This window comes from Dasypus novemcinctus, chromosome X (genome assembly GCF_030445035.2).
Source record: "Dasypus novemcinctus isolate mDasNov1 chromosome X, mDasNov1.1.hap2, whole genome shotgun sequence".
NCBI lineage: Eukaryota > Metazoa > Chordata > Mammalia > Cingulata > Dasypodidae > Dasypus > Dasypus novemcinctus.
The window spans coordinates 51,262,476-51,288,288 of NC_080704.1; the positions used below are offsets into that span (position 1 = coordinate 51,262,476).

Below are 25,813 nucleotides of genomic sequence, written 5' to 3' on the forward strand. Positions count from 1 at the left end.
AGTTTCCAATAAATACAAGGTGGAAACTAGGGTCGAGGCTCTCAGTTCCAGAAGCTGTCAGTCCCCTGGTCCCATCTTTATCTCCTCTCTTGTGTCTCTCTCTGTCCCTTTATTTTGTAAAGTTCTGCGTTGCCTTCCCTTACAGCCAACCTATCACTGAGCTGATCTCAGCATGATCTTTAGGAGTTGTTTGATCTCTCTGCATCTCTCTGAATTCTCAATGGCAAAATGGGAGTAAAATTTGTGGGGGCCAAGAAAATGTGTTCCTCAGATCACCTGCTATGGGGAACATAATTGACAGAAGGCTCCACCTGTTGCCTTCTTAATCTATTCTAGCGTTTGTGCTGGGAGCATGCTTCCTACAGGCTGCTGCCAAAAATGACTAAGCAAGGCAGGGATATTTAGACAGGTCCATTCCTTCAAGATGGAGGTCCCTCCAACTAGCAACTTTGGCTCTGGGACTCCCCATATGTCTGGGCTAAAATTTTCTTAGAATTTCACTGTAGCCTAAACCTCCCTTATCCTTCCTTCCCCATGCCCTTTACAGGAGTCAGACCTGGACTGCAATCTGACAACTCTCCCAGCATCCTCTGGTCCCCTTCACATTTTTCCTCACCAGCACCCCCCACAAGTAAATCTCTGGGACATTTAATACCACCTTGGCATTTGCTTCTTGGGGGACCTGGACTCCCACCAAACTTAATCTCATAAAGTTTTTGTAAGGGTAATAGTCAGTGTTCAAGAATGGCTGCTGTCATTACTATTAAGCTCATAGTTGACTATCCACACTGTAGCAGTTTGATGTGGTTATGAATTCCAAAATAGATATTGGGTTATGTTTGTAATCTGGTCTGTACCTGGGTGTGATTGAGTTCTGATTAGGGCTTTGATTGGGCCATGTCATTAGGGCCTTGAGTCCCCACCTCTTGGTGGGTGGGGATTCACAGATAAAATACGGCAAAGGACATACGAGTTGAGGGCTTTTAATGTTGGAGTTTTGGATGTTGGAGTTTGATGCTAAAGCTGGAGCCCCAGGGAGAGAGACAGAGCCATTTGCCTGATAGTCTACAGCTGACCTTGTGCAGAGAGGCAAAGCCTAGAGAGCCTCATAGTCTACAGCTGAACTTGTGGAGAAAACAGAGGCGCTGAGCCCAGAGGAACCCAGGAAGCCTGAACTCTTGCAGACGTTGGCAGCCATCTTGCTCCAACGTGTGAAAATAGACTTTGGTGAGGGAAGGAACTTATGCTTTATGGCCTGCTATCTGTAAGCTTCTACCCCAAATAAATATCCTTTACAAAAACCGACCAATTCCTGGTATCTTGCATTAGCACCCCTTTGGCTAACTAATACACTCACCCTTTCTGTTTTTTTCACATGCTATCATTTGCTTGGCCACATCTTCCCCGTTCTAGGTGTACAAAGTTGATTTTTTGACCTTTAAGAGCATGAACTTTCTATCCATTCCTATTTAATGTTATATTGTAAGATTCGATCCATTATTTGAATCACTGTGGAGCCTGACTTAGTTAAACAAATTACTCATAATTCACTGGAGTGCCAAGCAGCTCATACCAGCTCACAACTGCCAATTGTTCAATTTTCAACTGTTGGTAGCTTGAAATTGACCATAGTTGGGGTATTTACACCATGGAAACCAGCACATTCTACAAATCAGGCCTTTTCTGTGTTTTTTTTTTTTCCAGAGAGCCAGTTTACCAGCATGCCACTGATTATTCTTCCAAAATGTGTGTATGTGGCACAGATTAAAATGTTAAACAGATTGGGACCAAGAACAGAGCTCTGCAGTTCCATAATTTTTAGAAGTTAAAATCAATGACCGCCTTTAGCAATGGCCACAGTATCAACACACTGTGGAGAGGCAGTCCATGGGTCTGTGTGCTACAATCTTGGCAACTGCCAGAACAGACAAAAGGGCCACAGGAAGATGGGCCCTGAAGAGTGAATTTGTCTGTCTGGGATTCTTGACTTAAAGTCAAGTAAAAAAAAAAACAACCTATAAGCAGGATTATCAAGAATACAGACTGCTTCCTGTCTTCTTGGCTGGGAGTGGGATTGGTGGTAGCCAAGCCAAAGTCTGAGGCCCTTGGGTTCCACAGAGGTGCCTCAGGGGCCACAGAAGAAGGGAGAATAGTGGCAAAAAAGGAGGTGCTCTGGGTCGCCCAGCAATGAGCCCATCAAAATTATTTCTCTTTTATCATCTTATGTTTACATTCCCATTCAAGAGATCTTTATAGAAAGAGCTCTACTGGTTTAAAAGAGAGAGAGAGAGAGAACCACTATCTTAGGTCATCTAGGCTATAAAATCATATCCTATTCTTGAATTTTCAAAATGAAGAGAGAGTTAAATTCTCCGGAGAAAATGCTATGAGAGGTGTGCCTCTTACCTGAATTCCTCTCTGCAGGTTCAAACACTGAAATAGTATTATCACAGAGGTAATACGAAATAACAAACATCCTGTCCACGTCTGCACATTCGTGTGTGATAAGTTTTGCAAAAAACCGAAATGTATTGCTTATGTTGCCATAGCTAAATGGAAGAAAAATGACAGTTAGAACATTACACAAGTCATCCTCCATCCATTATGTAGGGAAGAAAACCTGCAAAAGCTGTGCCATGGTTTTAATCTAGTAACAAAGTCTCCGAAGAGTTCAACTACCTTATTATTAAGATTCTATGTCTACCTGTAGAGGATTTGTCTCAATTGAGGAAAAGATCTTATTCTTTCCATGTCCTGGGTAATATTGAGAAAATGTACCCAAAGCAAAGGTCAAACCAGCCGCATTTAACACTTGTTCCCTAATCACAAAGCTGGCCAAGAACATAGCAGAAAGAATCACAGGTGATTAGCTTCCACTGCCCAAGTACTCCAGAGGGTATGCTATTCCTGTGCATCTGGCCACCTCTATATTTACCACTTTCTCTTGCCCGTTTCTTTTTTTCCTTCAAGCCCACATCCTCTCATCTGAGTCACTCCCCCAGTTCCCTTACATCCCCCAAAATCCCCTCAAAGGCAAAATGAACTTTACCCTTTCAAATGCTCCTACAATTAGTACCTATCTCCCTTTTCTAAAGTACTTATAAGCATATTGTAAGTAGCCATTAGGGGACAGTTTTCCAAGGGCAAGTGTGCCTCTTATAACACTTTGTACATTATAAGTACTCAATAGGTTTGTAGATAAAATATGGATTAGAATGGACTTACTGACTATAGAACTACTGTAACTCTAGCAATGGAAGAAATTGTATCATTGATGTGGAGACAGTGCCCATGGGAGTTGCTGACAGCAGGGAGAGGGAAGAAGAGGTGTGATATGGGGGCATTTTCCAGACATGGAGTTGTCCTGAATGATACTGCAGGCACAGATGCAGGACATTATATATCCTACCATAACCCACTGAATGAACTGGGAGAGAGTGTAAACTACAATGTAAACTATAATCCATGCGGTGCAGCAGTGCTCCAAAATGTATTCACCAAATGGAGTGAATGTGCCACAATGATGAGGAAGGTTATTGATGTGGGAGGAGTGGGATGCAGTGGGCAGTACCATATATGGGAACCTTTTATATTGTTTAATGTAACATTTTTTGTCATCTATGTATCTTTAAAAAAGGCAATTAAATTTAAAAACTTTTAAATAATTTTGTAGAAAGTTGTTATAAGATCTGTATAGAGTGGAATTTGCATTTAGATTTCTTTGCATAAATAGTAGTAGATTAAGGATAGAATCAAATTCTAGAATTAAAGTTCCCAAGGTTGACAGCCTGGTTACTGAAGAAATGAATTATTTATGGTCTGCCAGCAGAAGCATGTCTGCTGATATTAGCTAGTTGAAAGGTGTACTTAGTAACAAATAATAAACCCTTAGGAAAGTCTTCGATAATCAAAATCATTACCCCGAGGAAGCACACAGTAAAATAAACAATGGACTTCACAACTCTAAGCAGAGAGGTCCTCATTTGCAAACTTGCCTATGCTGAAATTCATTCTTTTCTTCTGTTCCCAGAGATGAAAAAACAAGCAAAAAACACAAGTATTTCTGACTTGCAGAGGCAGAAAGTGCTTTTCTCCTCCCCTTACTTGGGTTGTTTAAGGAAGATTCTCAGCTTGAGTTCTCAGGTGAGGTGGAGGACAGGCAATTTGGAAGGCTAGCCCCAGGGCAGCCCAGGCAAAAAAAAGCCAGATCTCCATAGCTTGGTTGTCACAGTTCTTAGTTTCTGGGCCTCAGGAAGACCTCATATAGTGCTGCAGAGAGATATACCTTGTCACCCATCTTGACTGGTACATAATTGGATTTATAAGTAACTAACAGATTTGGTACTCCCTTCTCATGAAAGACCCATGGCTTTAGATGCCTGAAATATCATTGAAACTGAATGAGGTCTACACTCAGGCCAAATGAACACTACTAAATTTAACTTCTTAAAACTTACATAATTGGTAACCGTATAGGTGAAGTATGGATTTTCACATATTTAATACATTATGTTTTAACCTAATTCTAGTATTCTGGAGATCTCATCAATCAAGAATATACAACCAATCAAACAAAATTTTTTGGGTGTGTAAGTCACTTGAGAAGCCTGGTAAGTATACAGACTCCGGAGTACCACCCCTAGAGATATGGCTTTAGTAGTTAGCCTGCATCTCTAGAAACCTACATTTTAAATAAGTGGCCCCAAGAGATTCTGATGAGGTGGTCCCCCAGAGAACACTTTGAGAAACACTACAGGTGTCTTCAGATAATTCCTTAATGAATAAACTAATTATTAAACTTTTCTCAACACTTTCTTCACAATACTTGCAACACTCAAAAAAATTGAGCATTTTCCCAGCTTCCTCTTTTACCATCTATTACTACTCAGCCTGGTATTCTGGGCCATTGATATTTGGAGCCAAGCACGCATCAATACAGCTGTTTTTCATGACTACCTATAATATACCCTTCTACTCAAGTCATCCCAGCCACTCATTTACTTCCCCATGCTCTGCTCCTTTTTACTGCTAGGTCTTTGCTTGGTGTGGTCCCCTCTCCCAGGAACATTTTCACCCTGCCTTTTGCTTTCCCAGCATCCTGTCCATCCCTTTGGGCCCCAAACAGTAGAGCTCCTCTTCACTATGACTGTCCTCCCAGGTAACCACCTCCTCACGCCTCTTGCACCAACTATAATCTGTGGTACCCAATTTAGCAGTATATATACTTACATTCTCGCCTGTTGTTTATTCCCTCTGTCCCAAAACAAATTATAAATTCCCTAGGCCAGAAACCATGTCTTAACTTTTTCAACACACAGCCTGGAGTTATCTATAATCACTGTCTCTAATTCTCCTCCCATTCTCTCTTAAATCTGCTTGCTCCAACTGAACTGCTTTTGTTGAGGTCAAGGATGATCTCCATAATGTCAACCTCAATAGTTAATTCTTTGTCCAGCTCTAACGTGAGCAATCAGTACCAAATGACACAAAAGATCATTCATTCTTCCAAGACACTCTTGCTTCACTTGGCTTCCAGGATCCCACATTCTTTTGGTTTTGCTCCTACCTCCCTGCTTGCTCCAATTCAGTCACCTTTGCTGGTTCCTCCTCTTTTCTCTGGCCCTCTTAATTTGGTTAATTTGTCTTGGGGCTTATTCCTGGCCATACTCTTCTCTTGGTGATCTCATCACTCTCAAAGCTTTAATACAATTTGGCATCACAACTTTAAATACCATCTATATACTGATGACTTCTAAATTTATATTGTTAGCTCAGACCTCTCTCCTGAACCACAGACTCAAATATCCAATGCCTACTGAATATTTCCTCTTAATATCTTTTATATATAAATTTAACTTGCTCCCAAACTGAACTTCTCTTGCCCCCAAACCGACTCTACCTGCAATCTTTCCTGATCTCTGTGGATGGTAACTCCATCTTCCAGTTTCTCAGGCCAAATTCTTGTGAGTCATTCTTGACTCTTCTCTGTTTTTCATATCTCATATCCAATTTGTCAGGAAATCCTATTGGCTCTACCTGCAAATTATTTCTGGAATCCATGACTTCTCATCACTTCTAATATAGTCACCCAGATCTGATCCACAATCACTTTTTCTCCTGGACTATTCTAGTAACTTCTAAACAGGTCTTTACTTCCACCATTGCTCTTCTACAGCCCATTTGCAACACTGTATCCAGAGTGATTCTCTTAAAATATAAATCAGATCAAGTCAGTCCTCTACACAAATCTCCCAAAGGAGCCCTTTATCTCCCAAAGTCGAAAGAGTCCTTATAATGGTCTACAAGGCCCTACTGGGTGATATTATTCCCATTACATCTCTGGTCTCATCTCTGTCTACTCTGCCCCTTATTTATATAATCTCTATTCATGTCAGCTCCTTTGCTCTTTGTTGCACATCCCAAGCATGATCCTTGCTCAGGGCCTTTGCACTGATTGTTCCTTCTACCCAGAATATGTTTCCCCTCCTCAGTAAGGTCTACCCAGACCACATTATTCAAAATTGAAACCTGTGCTTCTCACCCCCACACCCCCAGTTCTCCTTTATTGTTTTCATAGCAACTTAATACCCTCTTTATTTTTTCCATAGTACTTAACACCTTCTCTATTTTATATGTATAATGTATTTATGTATTATACTTTTTGCTTATAATCTGCTTCCCCCAACCCCAACTAGACTGTAAGTTCCATGAGGGTAGGACTTTATGTCTTTATTCACTGATGCATCCCAAGCGTCTAGATTAGTGCTTGGCACATGGCAGGTACTCAGCAAATATTTGCTGAATAAGAAAATGAATAGCTCACCCAGGGCTATATAAGAATGAAAAACCTCAAAAATATCTAGAGTTATAGAATCTTGTGGTTAGAAGAGACATGAAGGGTTATTTTTACTGAGGAAAAATTTTAAGAGGAAAAAAATGACTGATAGAGACAACAGACAATAACTTGAAACACATCAGAGATTAAGATTAAAGTATGAATTTCTGGAATGCTGTATGGTCATGAATATCATAGCTCTTGGATAATACTCTTCTGGGTTGGAAGTCATCTGTCTCACATATCCATCATTAAGAACTGGAAGGGTGCGTAGGGGAGCCCCAAGCGCAAGGAGTGCGCCCGTAAGGAGAGCCACCCAGCACTAAAGAAAGTGCAGCCTGCCCAGGAATGGCGCCGCCCACACTTCCCATGCTGCTGAGGACAACAGAAGCAGACAAAGAAACAAGACGCAGCAAACAGACACAGAGAACAGACAACGGGGTGGGGGGAGGGAATTAAATAAATAAATCTTAAAAAAAAAAAGAACTGGAAGGGTTAATGGTTATTCTATTTACTCCCTTAATAGTCCATTTCTTCTCTTATTGGAAAAAATATTCATTGAGTCAGCATTGTTTTAGCTCTAGGGAAGTAATAAAGCCAGACCTTGATCACCAGAAGCTCTTGGTCTAGGGGGAAACTACAATTACATAAATGAGTAATTACTCCACAATGTGATAAGCAGAGGTTTTGTGGCAAGAAGTAGAAACTGCAGAAATCAGATTTCCCTGGTTCAAATTCTAGTTCAACCAAAAATGAGCTGTGTGAGTTTGGGCCAGTTGCATAGCCTTCCCATGCATCCGTCTGTTCACATGAAGAATGGATACATAATATTATGTACTTCACAAGGTTGTTTTTAAGATTAAATGAGATAAAGTATCATAGCACACAATAAGCATTAAACTATATTTATTAATATTATTATTATCATCATTATTAGCAGTATGATCAGCAGATTAACTAATTTGGCCTGATGTGGCAAGAAAGATGCTATTTCAGTTTTCCCAAGTCAGACTAGACAAGCTCTCCACAGTGATTTTACCCAGATGATAAAGAAGGTCTTCACATCCATTAAAAACCTCAGACACTTCAACTTAAAACTATTTTCTCCAATGACTCATAGTAGATCAGTATTATCCTCATACAATTAGCATCCAGTAAATTTTTTTCAATAGCGGTATATGTACTGTATATGTAATCAATATATGCCATATAAAATTTCATGGCAAAATTCACAGTTTATTTATTTGCATTAAGAAACTGTTCTTTGTATGATTTGTGAGATCATCTTCCTTAGGTTCTCACAGTTTTATACTCCTGTGTAAGTCTCTGGCTGAATGCGCCAGTTACTATGGAAACAAGGTCACTGTGTGGGAGGAGCTCAAGGGAAGTTCCTGGCACAGAACAAGCAGAGGACTGGATGAAATGAGATTAGAGACATTCATGCCTATAGCACCATCCTCCAGCCCCGACAGCATGATAAGGACAGAGAAGGTTGTCTACAGTCAGTGTTCTGTGGGCAAGTTCACACAGTATAGACAGAGAGATTAAGTCAACTACCCACAAGGAACCGTTTTCCCCTGGGTTCCAGAAGCAACACCCTGGATAATATTTCATCTTGTTTACTTCTAAGAAAAAAATCCCTCTCGTTTTACAATAGGGCCATTCTTCCTGCCCACCTCCTTTGGGTGGTTGCCCTTAAAAAACAGCAGTTAGTGAAAAGTAACCATCGAAAGACTTGCCCCTGGAACCTCATTATAAACACTGTTACTTATAATGGAGAGCAGGGTATAAGCTGATGCCCCTCTTCTGTGATCTAAATCAGTGGTTCTCAAACAAACACTGGAGTACATCAGTCGTCCAAAAGGCTTATTAACACAGAGATGGCTGGACTCCACCCCCAGAATTTAGGATTCAGTTGGTCTGGGATGGGAGGTAAGAATTTGCATTTCTAACAAGTTTCCAGGTGATGCAGATGCTGCTGATCCGGGCCCACACTTTGAAAAGTGTTGATTCTAAACCTTAAAAATAAAACTCTGAAATCCTTAAAAATAAAGGATTATTGTCGTAAGACAAAGGACATTTCATTGCAAATGCAGCCTTTTAAATATGCTGTGCAGCTCTCAAAAAGAATTTTTTTTTACCACTGTTACAGATGTACCATAACTATTTGTTCTCTCTACTTCAAAATGTTCTGCAGTAGCAGTTGACCCCATTCCAGTTTATCAAATTCGGGATCCTGTCTTTTTCTTCTCCTGGTCTCAGTACATTTTCTGTTTATCATTTTGCTTCCCAGATTCTCCTGACCCATTATTTCCCTCACACAGTACTTCAATTTTTAGCCCGCATCCTGTTCAAGCAACTGTAACATTTCCTTTTCCCCACTTCTTTCTCCAGGGTCTGCTCTACCTGCAGAAGCAAAAGGCAGCTATGGGCAGTGCCTACATTCTACAGACATGGCTCAGGGACAGATTTTTCCTTATATATGTGAGGAATACTTTTGATAGTCTGTCTTTTGAAATTATATTCAGCCATGTGAGCCATCTGTGGTTACTGAACTCAGGCAAACATCTTAAATTAAAACAACAACAGGGAAGTGTCTGTGACTCAAGCAATTGAGCTCCCATGTGGAGGACCCAGGTTCAATCCCCAGGACCTCTTGGTTAAAAGAAAGAAAAAGAAAAAAGGCATCCTAGACCTGTGCAGCACAGAGAGGTGCAGGCCCCCGCGTGGCGAAGTGACACACCAGAAAGAAAATGATGCAACCAGATTTAAAAAACAAAAACAACAACAACAAAAAACAGCATTAATTGCCAAATAACATTTTGAAAATTAACTAGAAATCATTGAAATCTTTAAACCAAGGATTGGCAAACTGTGGCCCACAGGCTCAATCCAGCCAGCCACCTGTTTTTATATGGCACATGAGCTGAGAATGTTTTCTGTATTTTAAACTGGTTGAACAAATCTAAAATAAAGAATAATATTTTGTGATATTGAAAAATTATATGAAATTTAAATGCTCCTGTCTCTAAATAAAGTTTTACTGGAGCACGTTCACTCATTTGTTTTCATAGTGTCTACAGCTATGTTCACGCTACAGGGGCAGAGCTGAATAGTTGTGACAGAGACTGTATGGCCCACAGAGCTAAAAATATTTACTGGCTGGCCCTTTAAGAAAAAATTTGCTGGTCCCTGGTCTACAAGATTTCCTAAGGACCATCTTCACGAATATCTATGGAAAAGGCAACATAGATTGGGAATAACATGACTTTAGGAGCCCCCAAATGACACTTGTTAAAATAAGCACTCATGTAAGAACCTGTTAATATTTGTGTGATAATCAACTTTGTGCAACAGCTATAACAACATTTCCCTGGTCTTGAAGTTAGGTGATTTGGGTGTCATCTGTTTTTGTCACAAGGACTATATTATAAAACCCAAACAGACATTTGGGAAAGAATGGACTCAAATCATGGTTCCCTCAAGCACCTGTCTTTTTCCATGAACTTCTTGAAGTCCCTCTGATGAGGCGTGGGTATAAGGGCTATGCAGGAGCGGAGAGAATCCTCTTCAGTTCCAAAGCCGGTATAAGGTGGAAATTTCCTTTCTATTTTTGGAGGAGGTGGAGCTTTGCATGGAATCGAGGTAAAGTTCTCTATAACAAAACAAAGATAAACTAAACATCAATATTGTTTTTTGCCCTGATGATGGCTGTTTTGAAAGGTTTGTTATGTTTTCAAGATGAACATGGAGATTTTTACAGACTATTTTAAACTCTCAAATAAAACACAGCAAAGTCCTGGGAGAGTAGGTTTCAATAATGTTTACAAAAATCACAACTTAATAATTGCCATTGGTTCAAAAGAAAGAAAAAAATTATGTTGAATAAGCAAATGTTTCTCTTTTGTCATCACATCCCTGTTTCTGAAGATTTTTTGCTCTTCCCTGGTTTTTCCAATGATGTGAAAATTCATCTTGAAATTTCATGCCACCTATTCTACATTTTAATCTGTAATTTAGCCCTCTCCTATCTGCAGTTAACACTCACTAATAAAATTCCTTTCCAAAGGAACTTTGCCTTTATCCTTCTTCATCCACTCTTTCTCCTCCTCCTGTGCTCACTTTTCTATTTTCTAATTATCTCCCTCCCCTTCCTCCAATTTAACTCTAGGTCATGTCAGTCACATCACAATGTGGTTTTCAAAAAAAAATCATCTTTCTTCTTACCAGCTACTGCTCCAAGTTGCTTTTGTTACTACTGCCCAAGAAAAAGACTGCAAATGTACTAAAATGTGATGAAGAAAAATAAATAACCTTTAAAAATACCCAGCTGCCTACTATCTCAAAGTGAGTGCTAAGTAACAAATACTGTTGATTTCATTTATTATCATCTGTGCAGAAGGAGAGAAGAAGAGAGTGGGCTCCTAATGACCTAGGAGCCTTTAGGTGCTCATTTGTGAGGCTGAACATCTCTGAAGAGCAAATGTGCTCTTCAGGGCAAATTACATATTGACCTGACCTATCTATGTCACTGTGTTTACCCCACCACTAATGGCAAACAAAGAAACAAAAAACAAAGAATCCACTTTCTACTTCTTCCCCAAGCTAGAGAATCCTGTAGGTGTTTCTGTTCAGAAATGAAGGAGATTCCTTCCACATAAGCAAAGATGTCCTTCTCGATGGTCAAAGTTCAAGTAGAAGGAAGAGTACAAATTTAGTGCATCTGACTTTGTGCATCATTTTGTCCCCCAAGACAACCTAACACTTCTTAAAATAGTTTTTTACTGACCATTCAAAAGCCATTTCTAACTCTGACTTGAAAACATTTCAACTTTCATATTTCCTTCAACTTCCTAGTAGCCTATGTGTGAAATCCCCCATAAGCATAACCCCCAAGAGAGTACTGTTTCAGCCTAACAGAAACTGCTCATAGCAGACATGTTGGTGAAGAGAATGCGTTCAGCTATTTCTCACCCGCTCAGTGAAAGGGGGCAGCCAGGCACCAGCATGCATCTCTCCTAGGGCTATTTTTTGTAGGGATTAAAGAGAAGTCTTGGTAATAAAGAGGGAGTTGAGTTCAAATCGTGAAATTAGGCAGAATTGCAGTAGACTTTCATTGTTAATCATTACATCAAACATATCACTGCTTCGGACCTTCATTTCTGGGAGGGGACCATAGAAATGTGATTATTAGAATATTGGGGCATGATCAGTTTGTTACAACTGGAGACATATACATACGTACAGTTCTACATACTAATCTGAGCAGTCTAACCAAGAGAGGACACATACTGAATTGCAAAGTAATTAAGGATGCATCACACACCTCCAAAAAGAAATTGCAGGTTTTGTAACAGTGTTGTTTTCTCAAATACCTAATTTTTGCTGCCACGTTTAACAAAAGAATCAATTCAGGGCCTTCCTCTGCGCCCACAGTGCCATCTAGTGTATAAAAGCTAAGAACAGTTCCACTCCATCATGCCTGACTTTTTAGAACACATTTATCTTTTTGTATAGCTTGGCTCAGGATCCAACTTTAAATCTCATTTCTCTGGGCAATACACATACATTCACAAAGCTTTGGACATATGCCTGAATGACAAGTTTCCTATTTTTGGTTTTCCACCATCCCAGCATCCTGCATATTTCAGGTATTCAAAATATTTGTTGAATAAATGGAAGAACAGGCATTTTTGTACGAAGCATCTTCCCAAACGTCTTCTTAAACCGGCACTCTGCTATGTCCTGAGGCACATCTGGCTTTCAAATGGCCTGACTCTTCTCAATTCAAGTGATTTGTAAAGTCATATATATTGAATGTTTATCCATGATTAACAAGATTCCAACAAATTTATAGAGATGATATATTTTAAAAAGAAATCTTAATGCTTCTTCACATTAATTTACTGTTTTCCATCTCAGCTAGAAGCACCATTGGGCAAAACCTTTGATTACATCAAAGGTGATCTTATGTTCTAGTAACCAGAGAAGAACCCAGGTTTTGTGAGGACTGAAGTTTATATAATTTGGGGGAAGCTCTTTAAGACAAAGAATGTCCAATTATTAAGACAAAATTAGTCACAGAGCTTTGAACTGGGGCTCCTGCAAAGGAAGATCCCTAAGGCTTAAGCTTTATTAGATTCAAGGTAAATCCACCTCAACTCATACCCAGGATTTAGGTAAAATGGTTTCAGTGGACATCTCATTTTGGGGTCAGATAAATAGTGAATCAAAGAGCATTAGAACTAGAAAACCCTTAGAAATCATCTACTCTTCAATCCCTTTACTTCATAGCTGCAATGCAGGGTGATCAATTTGCTCAAATGGTCATTAAATTCTCATCTCGGATGCCCTGCTGCTTCTAGCAACAAGAGTTCAGAGATGGCCAGAAATGATTCTACAAAATTAAAAGTGTCTTAAGATTTTTGCTCAGCTTAATCTCAGTATAGCCTAGTAAGTGTCCAAAAGCAATGGGAATGAATGGTTTGGTTGTTACTAGTTTGGCTGTCCTAGCCACTAAGAATCAATGATAAGAAAGCCCTCTCATAGACAAAGAAATAATAGGGCAAGAACAATTTAAATTCAAATCCCTGCCCCCTTCAGTGAAAGAAACACCTGCTGGAGCCCCTGGAGCCTTTTACAACCTTCATGCTTCTGGAAAAAAAGACTGACAGACCTCCATCTGCCAGTCCATGTTCATCCACATAAAACAATGAGAGAGTGACATGCTACAGCCCAGCAGGTGGGCTAGGCCAGTGGTATGGCAAAGCCGACTAATGGGTGAGTCGCACTGGACTGTTAGGTGGAGGAAGTCTATGGCTTTGCCTTCTCCATAGAATCCTCAAATACACGAAAGAGTCTCTCAGCTTTTTAGGTATCAGATTGGGTTTTACACAGGGCTCACATACCTCTCAGAATTCTACCAAGCTCTCTGTCTCTACATAAATGGAAAGGTTATCAATGCACCTTTATTGGAACTGCAGTCAATTTCTTCTCCTAGTCTGACTGCCATATTTTTCCTCCTTCGAATAATTTTGGGGTGTCATTATGTAAGAGAAGGTACTGAAGCACTAAGGCTGCAAACTCCATTAGAAATCTCCCCCATGGCTTCAAGTTAGGGTGATCTCTGGCTGTGCTGTTGGCACTTGTCAGCTCCTTCCTGTGATGCTACAGAGTGGAGACACCCAGACATTACAGTGAGGGGAAAAAAACAAGGGAGGAAATGTGATGAAAGTAATTAACAGGACTTTGTCCCAGTTTGAGCTTCAAGGATACTGAAATCTAACACGTGAAATTTGGTCAATTTATAAAGAAAATTTAAACATCAGAAATAACTGTATCCAGGTAACACTAATGTATTAATTTGACCTTACCAAAAAAAATCAAGAAAAGTAAATGCAAATATTATCAGAGGATACTAATTCACCACTCCTATCATGGATAGAATTTCTATTGACTAGTGACATTAAGTACACTATTATTTCCCAGGAAATGTTGTGTGTTAGTAGTATCTGCTAAATGGAATATTTTAACACATGTTATGTGAAATATAAAGAGTCAGTGTGACTATGAAATGCATCATAATTTTGCATTTGCATAATTTCCTGTTTAAATACATAATGCCGATGTTATATTAGCTTTAAAGGCACAAACTACTTTTTTTTTTACATAATACAATAAGTCTATAGCATGAACAAAAGAACTGAGCTGAAAGAAATTAAGCACTAGAGCTCTATTTAAATGGACCATAGGGCATTTGAAGCCGATACATTTACCTAAAGATTCACTAGATTTGGAGTACACTAGTGAATTCACACTTCCTCTGAAAGTTCCCTGCAAAACCCGTTAAGAGTCTAATAGCATCTCATTTCTCTCCAGTACTACACTCATTTTCCACAATGCGACCCTTATATTCTCAAAATCAAGCTGACAGACAAATGTTAACCAAATGCTGGACTTCATGTTTAAGGGATCATATGATATTTGGAACCGTTATATTAAAGTAATCTATTAGTAGGATACAAGTAAACATTTTCAGTGACCTGGTATATTTTACATATTTTTTTCGAAGTTTCAAGTCCACACTGAAGACTTTTTCATTGTGAATAGGAATCTACATTTACTAAAGGTCAAATTCTCCTCCCCAACCACCTCAGAGCATGAATGCATCCAGCTGTTTTGCCACTAGCAGCTTCTCTACAGCAGCTGCCACCTGCCCATTCCTGACTGCCTCTTGCTCAAAGTCCCAAAGCAAATATGCTCAACTGTGCCAACTAAAGGGGACCAATTTTAGAAAATAAATTAAAATAAAAAGAGGCCACCAATTTGGCCCCTATAGGGCCCACACATTTTGAGTAATCTGGCATGCAAATGCTGTGGAACAAACTCCCTTCATGAACCTAAGAGAGAACTGAAAATTGAAATCTCTTTGTGTGCCTTATCCTACAATACAGTGAGTCTCAGGAGTCCAGGAATACTACGCAGTGGGGACACCAAATCATCTAAGATGGGACCTCATCCCATTCTACAGACAATGCACCTTGTCTTTTAAGAAGCTGTAGTTGCTTCTGGCTTTCATCTTATCCCTTGAAGAACTGTGCTCACATAATTACTTGAATGTTCAGAGAGAAGTTTAGAAGTTAGCACTCCCCTACCCCTCACCCAGCTTAAAACTTCAACCTGGGGGGTCGGCAACTCTCAACATCACCATGTAGTCCAGCATCATCAGGTACCTGGAAGCTTGGATAGAGGGCCCAGGAAGTGGGCAGAGCTGGCTGGTAGATCCTCAGGAGGTTGTATATGGGAGTTTAACAAATGAGGGTTTTATATTTCTCCTTAGATCCTGACATATCCCACCAGAGATGACTAGTAATTCTGAAAATTGTTTTGTTATTTTTTTAAATAAAGGCACATCTATGTTTGCTCAGAACAAAAAGAAGAGGGAAACATGACTTATAATGACCCACTTAATAAGACCAATGTACAAAGCCAACAATAATAAAAATTAGTCCTAACATGGGAATCCTGGTACTAGGTAAGCTAGCACACTCTACCTTCTACCCTGTGTCTCCCTCTGAATGTACCTATAAAACCTGAAGAGAATACATGGAGTGGCTGTTTCAGGACTCTGAAAAGGAATCAGCAGGAAGCAGATTGGGGAAGAAAACCAGAATTTGAAATACCATCAAACCAAAAGTGACTTTACCATCCTCCAGCTTAGACTCGGTGGAGAAACCTGGAAATTGGCATTGATGCAGATAGCACTCCAGGAAAAGCTCTCTAGATTAGAGGAGTGGGAAAGGGATCTCCTAGCAGTAATAGTGGGGGCAGCTGGGGTCTCATGGGTGACTGAAACTCTGAAAAAGAGAACTTTCCTCTCCAATCAGGGAAGCTGTGAACTCAAGAGAGTGAGGCAAAACCCCATTGCTTTTTCTTCTCCTTATACCCTTCCACCACTAGGCATGTACACAGGCACAGTTGTGGGAAGTAAGTGGAAGAACAAGATAAGGAAACCCCCAGATTTCTGACTGGAGGACGACAAAGGAGCACCCCAGCAAACTGGAAGTACCAGGGAGAAGGAGAAGCTTGGCAAAACAACTCCATAAAGTTGTTTATTAACTCCTGGGTCCACCCCTGAGCTGCACATATGTGGATAAGAGTTTAAAGAGCATATCATAAACCTTGAGAACTGAACTAAAGGACAGAACATCATCCAGGTCCTACATCAACCACTGAGTGGCGTACACACAAGACAGATTAAAATAGCACTGCAAAGGCTTCAAAATTGGACTGACATTAAAATCATAGAAGACTGCTCTGAACTTGTGGTGTGAACTCAGCTGGGTTGACTGTTGGCTAAAACAAAAATATCAACATTCTTCATAGGATTTCAACAAGACCCAGAGTTTCATAACAAAATACTCTAAGTGAACAGGTTATAATCCAAAATTACATGGCATATAAGAAAAATAAAATAAAAGGAAAAAACAGAAGCCAACACTGACATTGACACAGATGGAATTATCTGACAAAGATATTAAAACAGCTCCAACAATTCAGGTCAACCATGTTTTAAATAAAGGGTAAGGTATGAAGTATCAGTAAAGAAAAGAAGATATAAAGAAGAACCAAATGGAAATTTTAGAACTAAAAAATACAATAGCAGAAATAAAAAAAAAAACCTCACTGAACGCACTCAATTGCTGAATGCAGATGATAACAAAAAGAGTCCATGAAATTAAAGATAGGACAATAGAAATTATTCAATCTGAACATCAGAGAGAAAGATTTTTTAAAAATGAACTGATCCTCAAAGACCTGTGACAAAATATCAAAAAGTCTAACATTCATGTCATCGGAGTCCCAGAAAGAGAGGATAAAGAGAGTGAGGTGGAAAAAATAAATTTGAAGAAATAATGACAGAAAACTTCACAAATCTGGTAAAACATAATCCTTCTGATTCAAGAAGCTCAGCCCAAAAACAGGATAAACCCAAATAAATCCATGGCTAGACACACAACAATCAAACTGCTGAAAAGACAAGGTAATATACTGAAATCAGCAAGAGAAAAAAACTAACGCATTAAAGGAGAAGAATGACTGTGGATTTCTCATCAGAAACCATGACAGCCAGAAGGAAGTTCTTAAAGTACTAAAAGAAAGTAACTGTCAACACAGAATTGCATATACAGCAATTGCATATATAGGAATAAAAGTAAAATAAAAACACTCTTGGATAAGGGAAAGCTAAGAGATTTGTTGCAAACAGACCTACCTGTTTTAATAGAATTGCTAAATAAAGTTCTTCTGATGGAAGGAAAATGATGCTAGAAGGGAACTTGGAGCATCAGGAATGAAAGAAGAGCAAGAAAAAGGGTTAACATCTGGGTAAATAGAATGGGCAATTCTTCTACTTGAGTGCTTTAAAACATGTATGACAACTGAAAAAATATAACATCATCTGATACAAGTTTCAGTGATGTAGGTATTCTGTATGAAACAGCTACAACATAAAGGGGAGAAAGTAAAGGGATTTATAGGATGGTAAGGTTTGTACATTCTACTTGAAGTGGTAAAATATTGATTCTAAACAGACTGCAAAAAGTCATGTATCTAACAAAAGTTTGTCTATAACATATAGCACATATATAGAACAAAAATGTGTATATAACTGCAAGATGTTATGTATTCTCTAGACATACCACTAAAACATATGTGTGTATTTGTAGGTGTATAGATGATGACAGATAGCTAGATAGATGATAGATAATAGATAGATAGATAGATGATAAATTTAATGAGAAAAGAGAAGAAAGGAGAAAAATGGAGAGGGAAAGGAGGTAGGGAGATGGAAAGAGAAGGAAGGAATAAAGGAGGGAGAAGGGGAGAGAAATAAGTCCAATAGATAAGGTAAAATACTAAAAAAAAAAAAAGTTTTAAATAACCCAAAATAAAGCATGAAAGGGGAAACAGAGGAGTTTGAAAAATAGACGGAACAAAAAGAAAACAAATAATAAAGCAGTATACCTAGACCCAAGCTAAATTCAAATGGTCTAAACAACTCATTTTAAAGGCAGAGATTGTCAGACTGAATCAAAAAGAAGTAAGACCCAACTATATGCTACCTAGAAGATACATACTTTAAATATTAAACAATAGGTTTAAAGTAAAAGGATAGAACAAGATATTCTATGGAAACATTAATCAAAAGGAAGCTGGAGTGACTATATTAATATCAGGCAAATAGACTTCAGAGCAAAGAAAATTACTAGCAATAAAGGGGAATATTAAAAAATTTAATAGTAAAATAATATTAAAAATAATATAGAAGGGTCAATTCTTCAAGAAAACTTAAACTTAACAAACCTAAAGGTGTATCCACCTAACAAGAGAGCTTAAAAATACAGGAAGCAAAAACTGTCAGAACAAAAAACCAAAATATACATGTCCCCAAGAAAAGTTGAAGATGTATACTCCTTTCTTAGTAATCAAGAGGACTAGAAGAAAATCAGCAAGGATATAGAAGTGAATAACACCATCACTTTTCTGGATCCTAATTGACACTTACACTGCATTCTACCCAATAACAGCTGAATATACAAGCACTCATGGAATACTCACCAAAATAGAACATACTCTGGGCCATAAAACAAACCTTAATAAATTTAGGATAACAGAAAAGTCTCCAAGGACTTGGAAATTAAACAACACACTTCTAAATAATCTAAGGATTAAAGAGGAAGTCTCTTTGAATTAACAGCAATGAAACTATAATGTATCAAATTTGGTGGGATGCAGTGACAGCAGTGCTTGTAGGGAAATTAATAGCATTAAATGGTTATATTAGAAAAGAAGAAAGGTCTCAAGTTTAAGTTCTAATCTAAGCTTTCACTTTAAGAAACTATAAAAGAAGAGCAAAATAAATTCAAAGCAAATAGAAAGAAGTAAGACTGACTAAGAAAAAAGGGAAAAGGGAAAATTACCAATATCAGGAATTAAGGAGATTATATCTCTAGACTCCACAAACAATAAAAAGGATAAAATAAGAGAATATTACAAACAACCCTATGCACTTAAGTTTAACAACTTAGATTAGATGGACCACTTCCTCAAAAGCCACAAATTACCAAAATTTACCCAATATGAAATAGTTAACCTTAATAGTCCTCTAACTATTTAAAATTTTAATTTGTAGCTAGAAACATTCCAAAAAAAATTATCTACAGGCACAGGTGGTCCCACTGAACTTTACCAAACATTTAAAGAAGAAATAACACCAATTCTATACAATCTCTTCCAGAAAATAGAAGAGAAGGGAACACTTCCCAACTCATTTTATGCAGCCAGCATTTTCCTGATACCAAAATCAGAAAAAGACAGTACAAGAAAAAGAAACTGACACCCAATATCCTTCCTGAACATAGATGCAAAACTCCACGACAAAATATTAGCAAACTGAAATCATCAGTAGATAAAAAGAATGAAAACCACAAGCAGGTAGAGTTTATCTCAGGAATGCAATGCAGGATCAATATTCAAAAATCAACCCATGTAATCCAGCATATAAACATTATAAAGATGAAGAACCACACAATCATATCAATTGATGCAGAAAAGGCATTCGCCAAAATCCAACATCTATCCATGATAAAAACGCTCAGCAAAACTAGGAATAGAAGAGAATTTCCTCAATCTGATAAATGGCATCTACAAAAAACCTACAACTAATATACTTAATGGTGGAAGATTGAATGCTTTTCCCCTAAGGTCAGAAACAACATAGGGAGATCTGCTCTTTCCAGTCCTATTCGACATCATACTGCAAGTCTTAGTCAATGCAATAAGGCAACAAAAAGAAATTAAAGGCTTACAGATCAAAAAGGAAAAAAATGATACCATCCCTATTCACAGAAAACATGGCAGTCTACATAGAACATCCCAAATAATTTACAAAAAAAAAACTCCTAGAACTAATAAATGAATTTAGTAAGGTTGCAAAATGCAAACACAACACATAAAAATTAATTATATTTCTATACACTAGCAATGAATAATTGGAAACCAAAATTTTATAAACAATGCTATTTAAAATAGTTCCCCAAAAAAGTGAAACTAACAACACATGTATGGGATCTGTATGCTGAAACTATAAAACACTGAAGAATAAAATCAAAGAAGAAATAAATAAATGGACATACTATATTCATAGATTGGAAGACTCAGCATAGTAAAGATGTCATTTCTCTCCAAATCAATCTATGAAATCTATAGGTCTATGCAATTGAATCCCACTTTTAGGTTTTTAGCTTATGGAAATGAAAAAACAGACATATAAAAAATTTTTATGCAAATGTTTATAGAAGCTCTATTCATAATTGGCAAAAACCGCAAACAACCCAAAGTCCTTCAATAGGGTAATAGATAAACAAATTGTGTCACAACCATACAATGGAATATTACTGAGCAATAAAAAAGGGCAAATTATTAATATACATCACAACTTGGATGAATTTCAAAGGCATTATGCTAAGTTAAAGAGGCCAGTCACAAAAGGTTACATTCATATGACATTCTAGAAAAAGCAAAACTATGGTGATGGAGAACACTAAGTGGGGCAGGGTATGACTGAAAAGGATAGCATGGGTTTTTTAGGGTGATGGATTTGTTCTGTGTCCTGATTGCAATGGTGGTTACACAAATATATAAATTTGTTAAAATTCACAGAACTGTGCTCCAGAAAAAGTCAATTTCCCACGCTAATTTAAAAAATACAATTAGATTTTTAAAATGAGAGCTAAGGGACTTGATTTAACCAGAAACGTCTTGTTTTGAACTAGACCATACTGTACTGATCACACAATTACCAGATCTTCCCTTCCTCCAATTTAGTTTTCATAGATAGAAGTGAGGGGAGATGGTAACTAATTTTTCAGCTATTCTAATAAAAGAGATTTTTAAAAAATATTGTATATTCATATGTGTATATGATGAACAAATAATTCCAACATACTAATAAAAACAAATATTAGGGAAAATTTTCCACTCTATTGGGAAGCGGACTTGGCCCAGTGGTTAGGGCATCCATCTACCACATGGGAGGTCCGCGGTTCAAACCCCGGGCCTCCTTGACCCGTGTGGAGCTGGCCCATGCACAGTGCTGATGCGCACAAAGGAGTGCCCTGCCGCACAGGGATGTCCCCAGCACAGGGGATCCCCACGCACAAGGAGTGCGCCCCGTAAGGAGAGCCGCCCAGCACGAAAGAAAGTGCAGCCTGCCCAGGAATGGCACCACACACACGGAGAACTGACACAACAAGATGACGTAACAAAAAGAAACACAGATTCCTGTGCCGCTGACAACAACAGAAGCAGACAAAGAAGAACACACAGCAGATAGACACAGAGAACAGACAACTGGGGCGGGGGGGAAGGGGAGAGAAATAAATAAAAATTTAAAAAATAAATAAATTTAAAAAAAAATTTTTCAACTCTATTAATAGTATTTGAGAACAATGTTACCTCTGCTTAAATAAATAGTGACATTTAATACTGGCATTCTCATACAATATTGGTGGGATTATAAAATGGCATATCGTTATTGAAAATTAATTTATCAAAAACTTATACCAGATGCTTAAATTGTTAGTATCCTTTGACATAGTAATTCCATTTCTGGGTTTCTATCTTATGAAAATAACCACAAATGCAGAGAAAAATATTCCATCTCTCCTCTCCAGGCTTCCCTCCTCCTATTCCACCCCATCTACTCATTAGCACCCATAATGGTCATTCCTCCACCTGCCCACACACATTCCCTTGCTAGGCCTGTGCGTTCATTGGTCCTTACACCCAAGCTGCCAACTCCAACTTCCTATGACTGCCAATCCTCAAATGCCCCTACCCCTGCTTCTGTGACTTTCATAACTCCATGTACCATATGGGAGGTCTCTGCTCTCCTTCGAACCTAGTAACATCTTCACAACTCTGTATCTCCTAGAGTCTACTGCAATGACCTGCATAAACTAGGTGCTTAGTAAATCACTGCCATTTGTTTTCATTCTGAATTGAACTAAACTGATCTGCTTGGAATTGCTACCTAAGAAGAGAGAAGCTGGAAACCTGGTTTAGCTTCATCAGGAAAGGGAGAGCATATTGATACAACAGAATTCCCTGTAGAACTCAAATTAGTATAGTCATTGTGATAAGCAAGACTTAAATGGAAAGAGCATTTGGATTTCCATTTCAATTACTCATCCAAAACATTTACCCATTATTATAGTGAGGCAGAAAGGGAAAATACAACTGGTTAGCACCAGGCAGATAAGTTCAAATCTTGGTTCACCCTGTACTAGCTGCATGATCTTGGACAAATCAGCCCCTTCTTAAGCCACAGTTTCCTCACCTCTAAAATGGGAGTAATGTGCCTAAACTTATGGAATTGTTAGGAATAAAGAAGACAACAAATGGCAGATAGCAAATGCTCAATAAACGATAGCTACTATGAGCTCGGCATTTTTTAATTCAAAAGTAAAATCTTAACTAGGGAACAAAGATTCTTAATTTTTAAATATTATTTTCAAATTGACATTTGTATCACTTACCAACTCCATATTTAGTCTTATAATAACACTTCGTAAATTCATCACAGTCACAAAGGAGCACTTTTCTTCCCCACACATTGATGGTGGTTCCTATGGACAGGTCACTATCTTTGTAAAATTCCTGGTCTAATTTTCCTAGCTAATAAAAACAAAAGAACACAGTATTAGCACCACAGACCCTACAAAGGACAAGGTACCCCTTCTGAAAGGAAAAGAAAAATTAAAACATACATACCTCAATTACATTATTTATAACTAAATCTTTTAAATCAAATCAAAAGGCAACCAGTCAATGTTACTATTTTAACAAATAACAATGCAATGCACATATATACAAGTGTATTTAAGCATGTTTACTCATTGATAAATAGCTGTGCAATGTATATATTTATGTTTATCCATCAATTTCATTCATAATCAGTCTCACAAGAGAACAAATAACTCACTCCACATTTCAAGTCCCAGGGAAGTCATATTGGAAAACAGTAATAAAATGTGAGATTCCACACCTGGTATTTATCTAACAGGAAGCGATCCACTTGGTTCTTTGCCAAGCCACCATACATATTGAGAACTGTCCGATCTGTTATCTGACCTGGTTGATAGATTCCAGGTGGGCCATACTGGAAGACAAAATCAAAACAAGATATGATGGATGGCCTCTAAAGTTGAGGGGATCAAGTGAGAAAAATGCACTCCATGGTTTCATTTTATCTTTGAACTGCTGAGTTTGAAATAATTTCAAACTTACAGGACAGTTGCAAAAGTAAGTGCAAAATCCATACAGAGAGCGCCAACCTATCCCCCCTTACTTAGACACCCAGATATATAAACATTTTCCCATGTTTGTCATATCATTCTTCCTATCTATCTATCTATCTATCTATCTATCTATCTATCTATCATCTCTCTGTATCATCTATCTGGCTATATATTTACCTCAGTGCTTGGTTTTTCTCTGCCATCAAGAGGCATGCACAAACTCTGCCCATCTTGCCTTATGCTTCTACACCTGCTGCAAGCTTCACACATCCTTCAAGATCCTGAGATAAAGTCTAATACTTCCCACTACTCCCTCCCATCCCACTGGCCTGTCCCCAATTAAAAACTTAAAAGCACCTATCACAAAGTTAAACCACTTTTGGTGGCTTTCTAATTGCTTCATCAGCAGTCATCTTTTCACTAGGCTGCAAAAACACCCTGAGGAAAGAAATAAATCTTGCTCTCCTTCCTTAACTGCTAGGTACCCTGCCTAATCCTGAACTCAGTAAGTGCTAGCCCAGTCTACTGTTCTTTCCACTTCCCAGAGGCAGGGGAAAGAACAGTAAACTGGGGTCAGCCTCTAACAGCAACAGAGGCCTAGAGCTTGCCAGGGCCCTCCCAACTCCCCTTGGTGTTAGAGGCAGTCCAAGCAGTTATGTGAGTTGCAGGAAGTATCTTAACTTACTTAAATTGATAGTGATCAGTGTGTCATAAGTAGATGAGGACTCTGAATCATCCCTGACCCATGTGGTATAAAATACACGTTTCAATTGTGAATGTACGATGCATTTGGTAGAAGTAAACCATGCAACACAGTAAAACAGTCATCTTGGATACAAACTCTTCACTACCTACTAGCTACATGATTTGAGATCAAGTATTGATCTTCTCAAAACTTTATTTTCTTCATCTGTTTAATGCAGCAATAGTATTTATTCCTTCCTTTCTCAAAGGATGTTGGGAGTGTCAAGGGAATATACACTCCTACACCTCTCGCCCTCTCCTCCATGAGAATCTAAGTTCCATGAAGAAGGCCTTAACTCATTTTCTTCAGCACTGTAAAGCCATAGCTTGCACACAGTAGGCACGCAACAAACAATTGTTTAATGAATGAATATAATGAAGCAATTTATGTGAAGGTGCACTGCAAATGTCAGGTGTGATATTATTATTTTATATTTAGCCTATTTCTCAAAGCCATTCTATAAACAAGCTTCCTTGGCATCTCCTGGCCAGCTGTTGTGCATTTTCCAGAGCCTCCCCTGCCTCCCCTTATTCCACAAGCAACACAGCAAGGCTTCTGGCATGAGCTCAGAGAATCTGGGAGAACCTTCCTCTGAAAACCAAATGACCAGTGTTGTTTGAATCAGACATGAATGTTATGGTAACCTTTTCAGTATCACTAAGAATTAAGTAAAAAAATATTATTATCCAAATCAGAAATAAGACATAACATATAACTGTGAAAAAAATCTTTATATTTTTATGTGCCCTTAAAGTGGTTTATAAGTCCTTACATAGTGTTTTTAAACTATATGATCTCATTCAATCCTTACAATTACCCCAGGAGGGTGGCAATATTAATTGCATTTTAGAGATAAGAAAATAGGCTCAGAGAAGTTAAGTGACTCCCCAAGGTCACAAAGCTATTAAGTGGCAGACCCATAATTATAGCCCAAGGATTCTGTCTCTGTTCCATTTTTGCTGCACTCACATTTCATTAACTCACAAATGGCCATAAATATCTGTAGAATTCCATCTAATAACTCTTTTTAATAATAAGTAGTAAATTAAATGCAAAGGTCATCATTACCACTAGCCAGTGGCTAATTGGTGATTGATCACTACACTCTGAAGAGTCACTCCTGTATGTGTGATTGTGTATGTGTGTACATGTGTGCATGTGTGTATATGTGTGTGTGCATTTACAACCCAGACCAACATGATGGGATCTCTTCAGTAAGGCCACAGGGGCCATAGGCCACTACCCTATCCAAGGCCAAGAGCAATTCTTTTACTAGGGATGCATTTACCATCCTAAGACTGACTGTGAATTTGATAAAGTAGATACTTCCTCTTGCCTTTGATTTTTTCCCTTTACTTAAGCCCAGAATGC

The 25,813-nt window shown here is 38.3% G+C and overlaps 1 protein-coding gene across 4 annotated transcripts in view; it reads right to left on the minus strand.

Annotated features, from left to right (window-relative positions):
- Positions 1-25,813, minus strand: part of EFHC2 (EF-hand domain containing 2) — a 214,247-nt gene that overhangs the window by 110,209 nt on the left and 78,225 nt on the right. For all 4 annotated transcript variants that reach the window (XM_004473563.4, XM_023583133.2, XM_058291020.1 and 1 more), the window contains 4 exons: positions 23,445-23,558; positions 22,936-23,074; positions 10,325-10,490; positions 2,407-2,549 (listed from right to left, as the gene is read on the minus strand). In XM_004473563.4, coding sequence (XP_004473620.1) covers positions 2,407-2,549; positions 10,325-10,490; positions 22,936-23,074; positions 23,445-23,558 — 562 coding nt within the window. The remainder of the gene's footprint in view (positions 1-2,406; positions 2,550-10,324; positions 10,491-22,935; positions 23,075-23,444; positions 23,559-25,813) is intronic.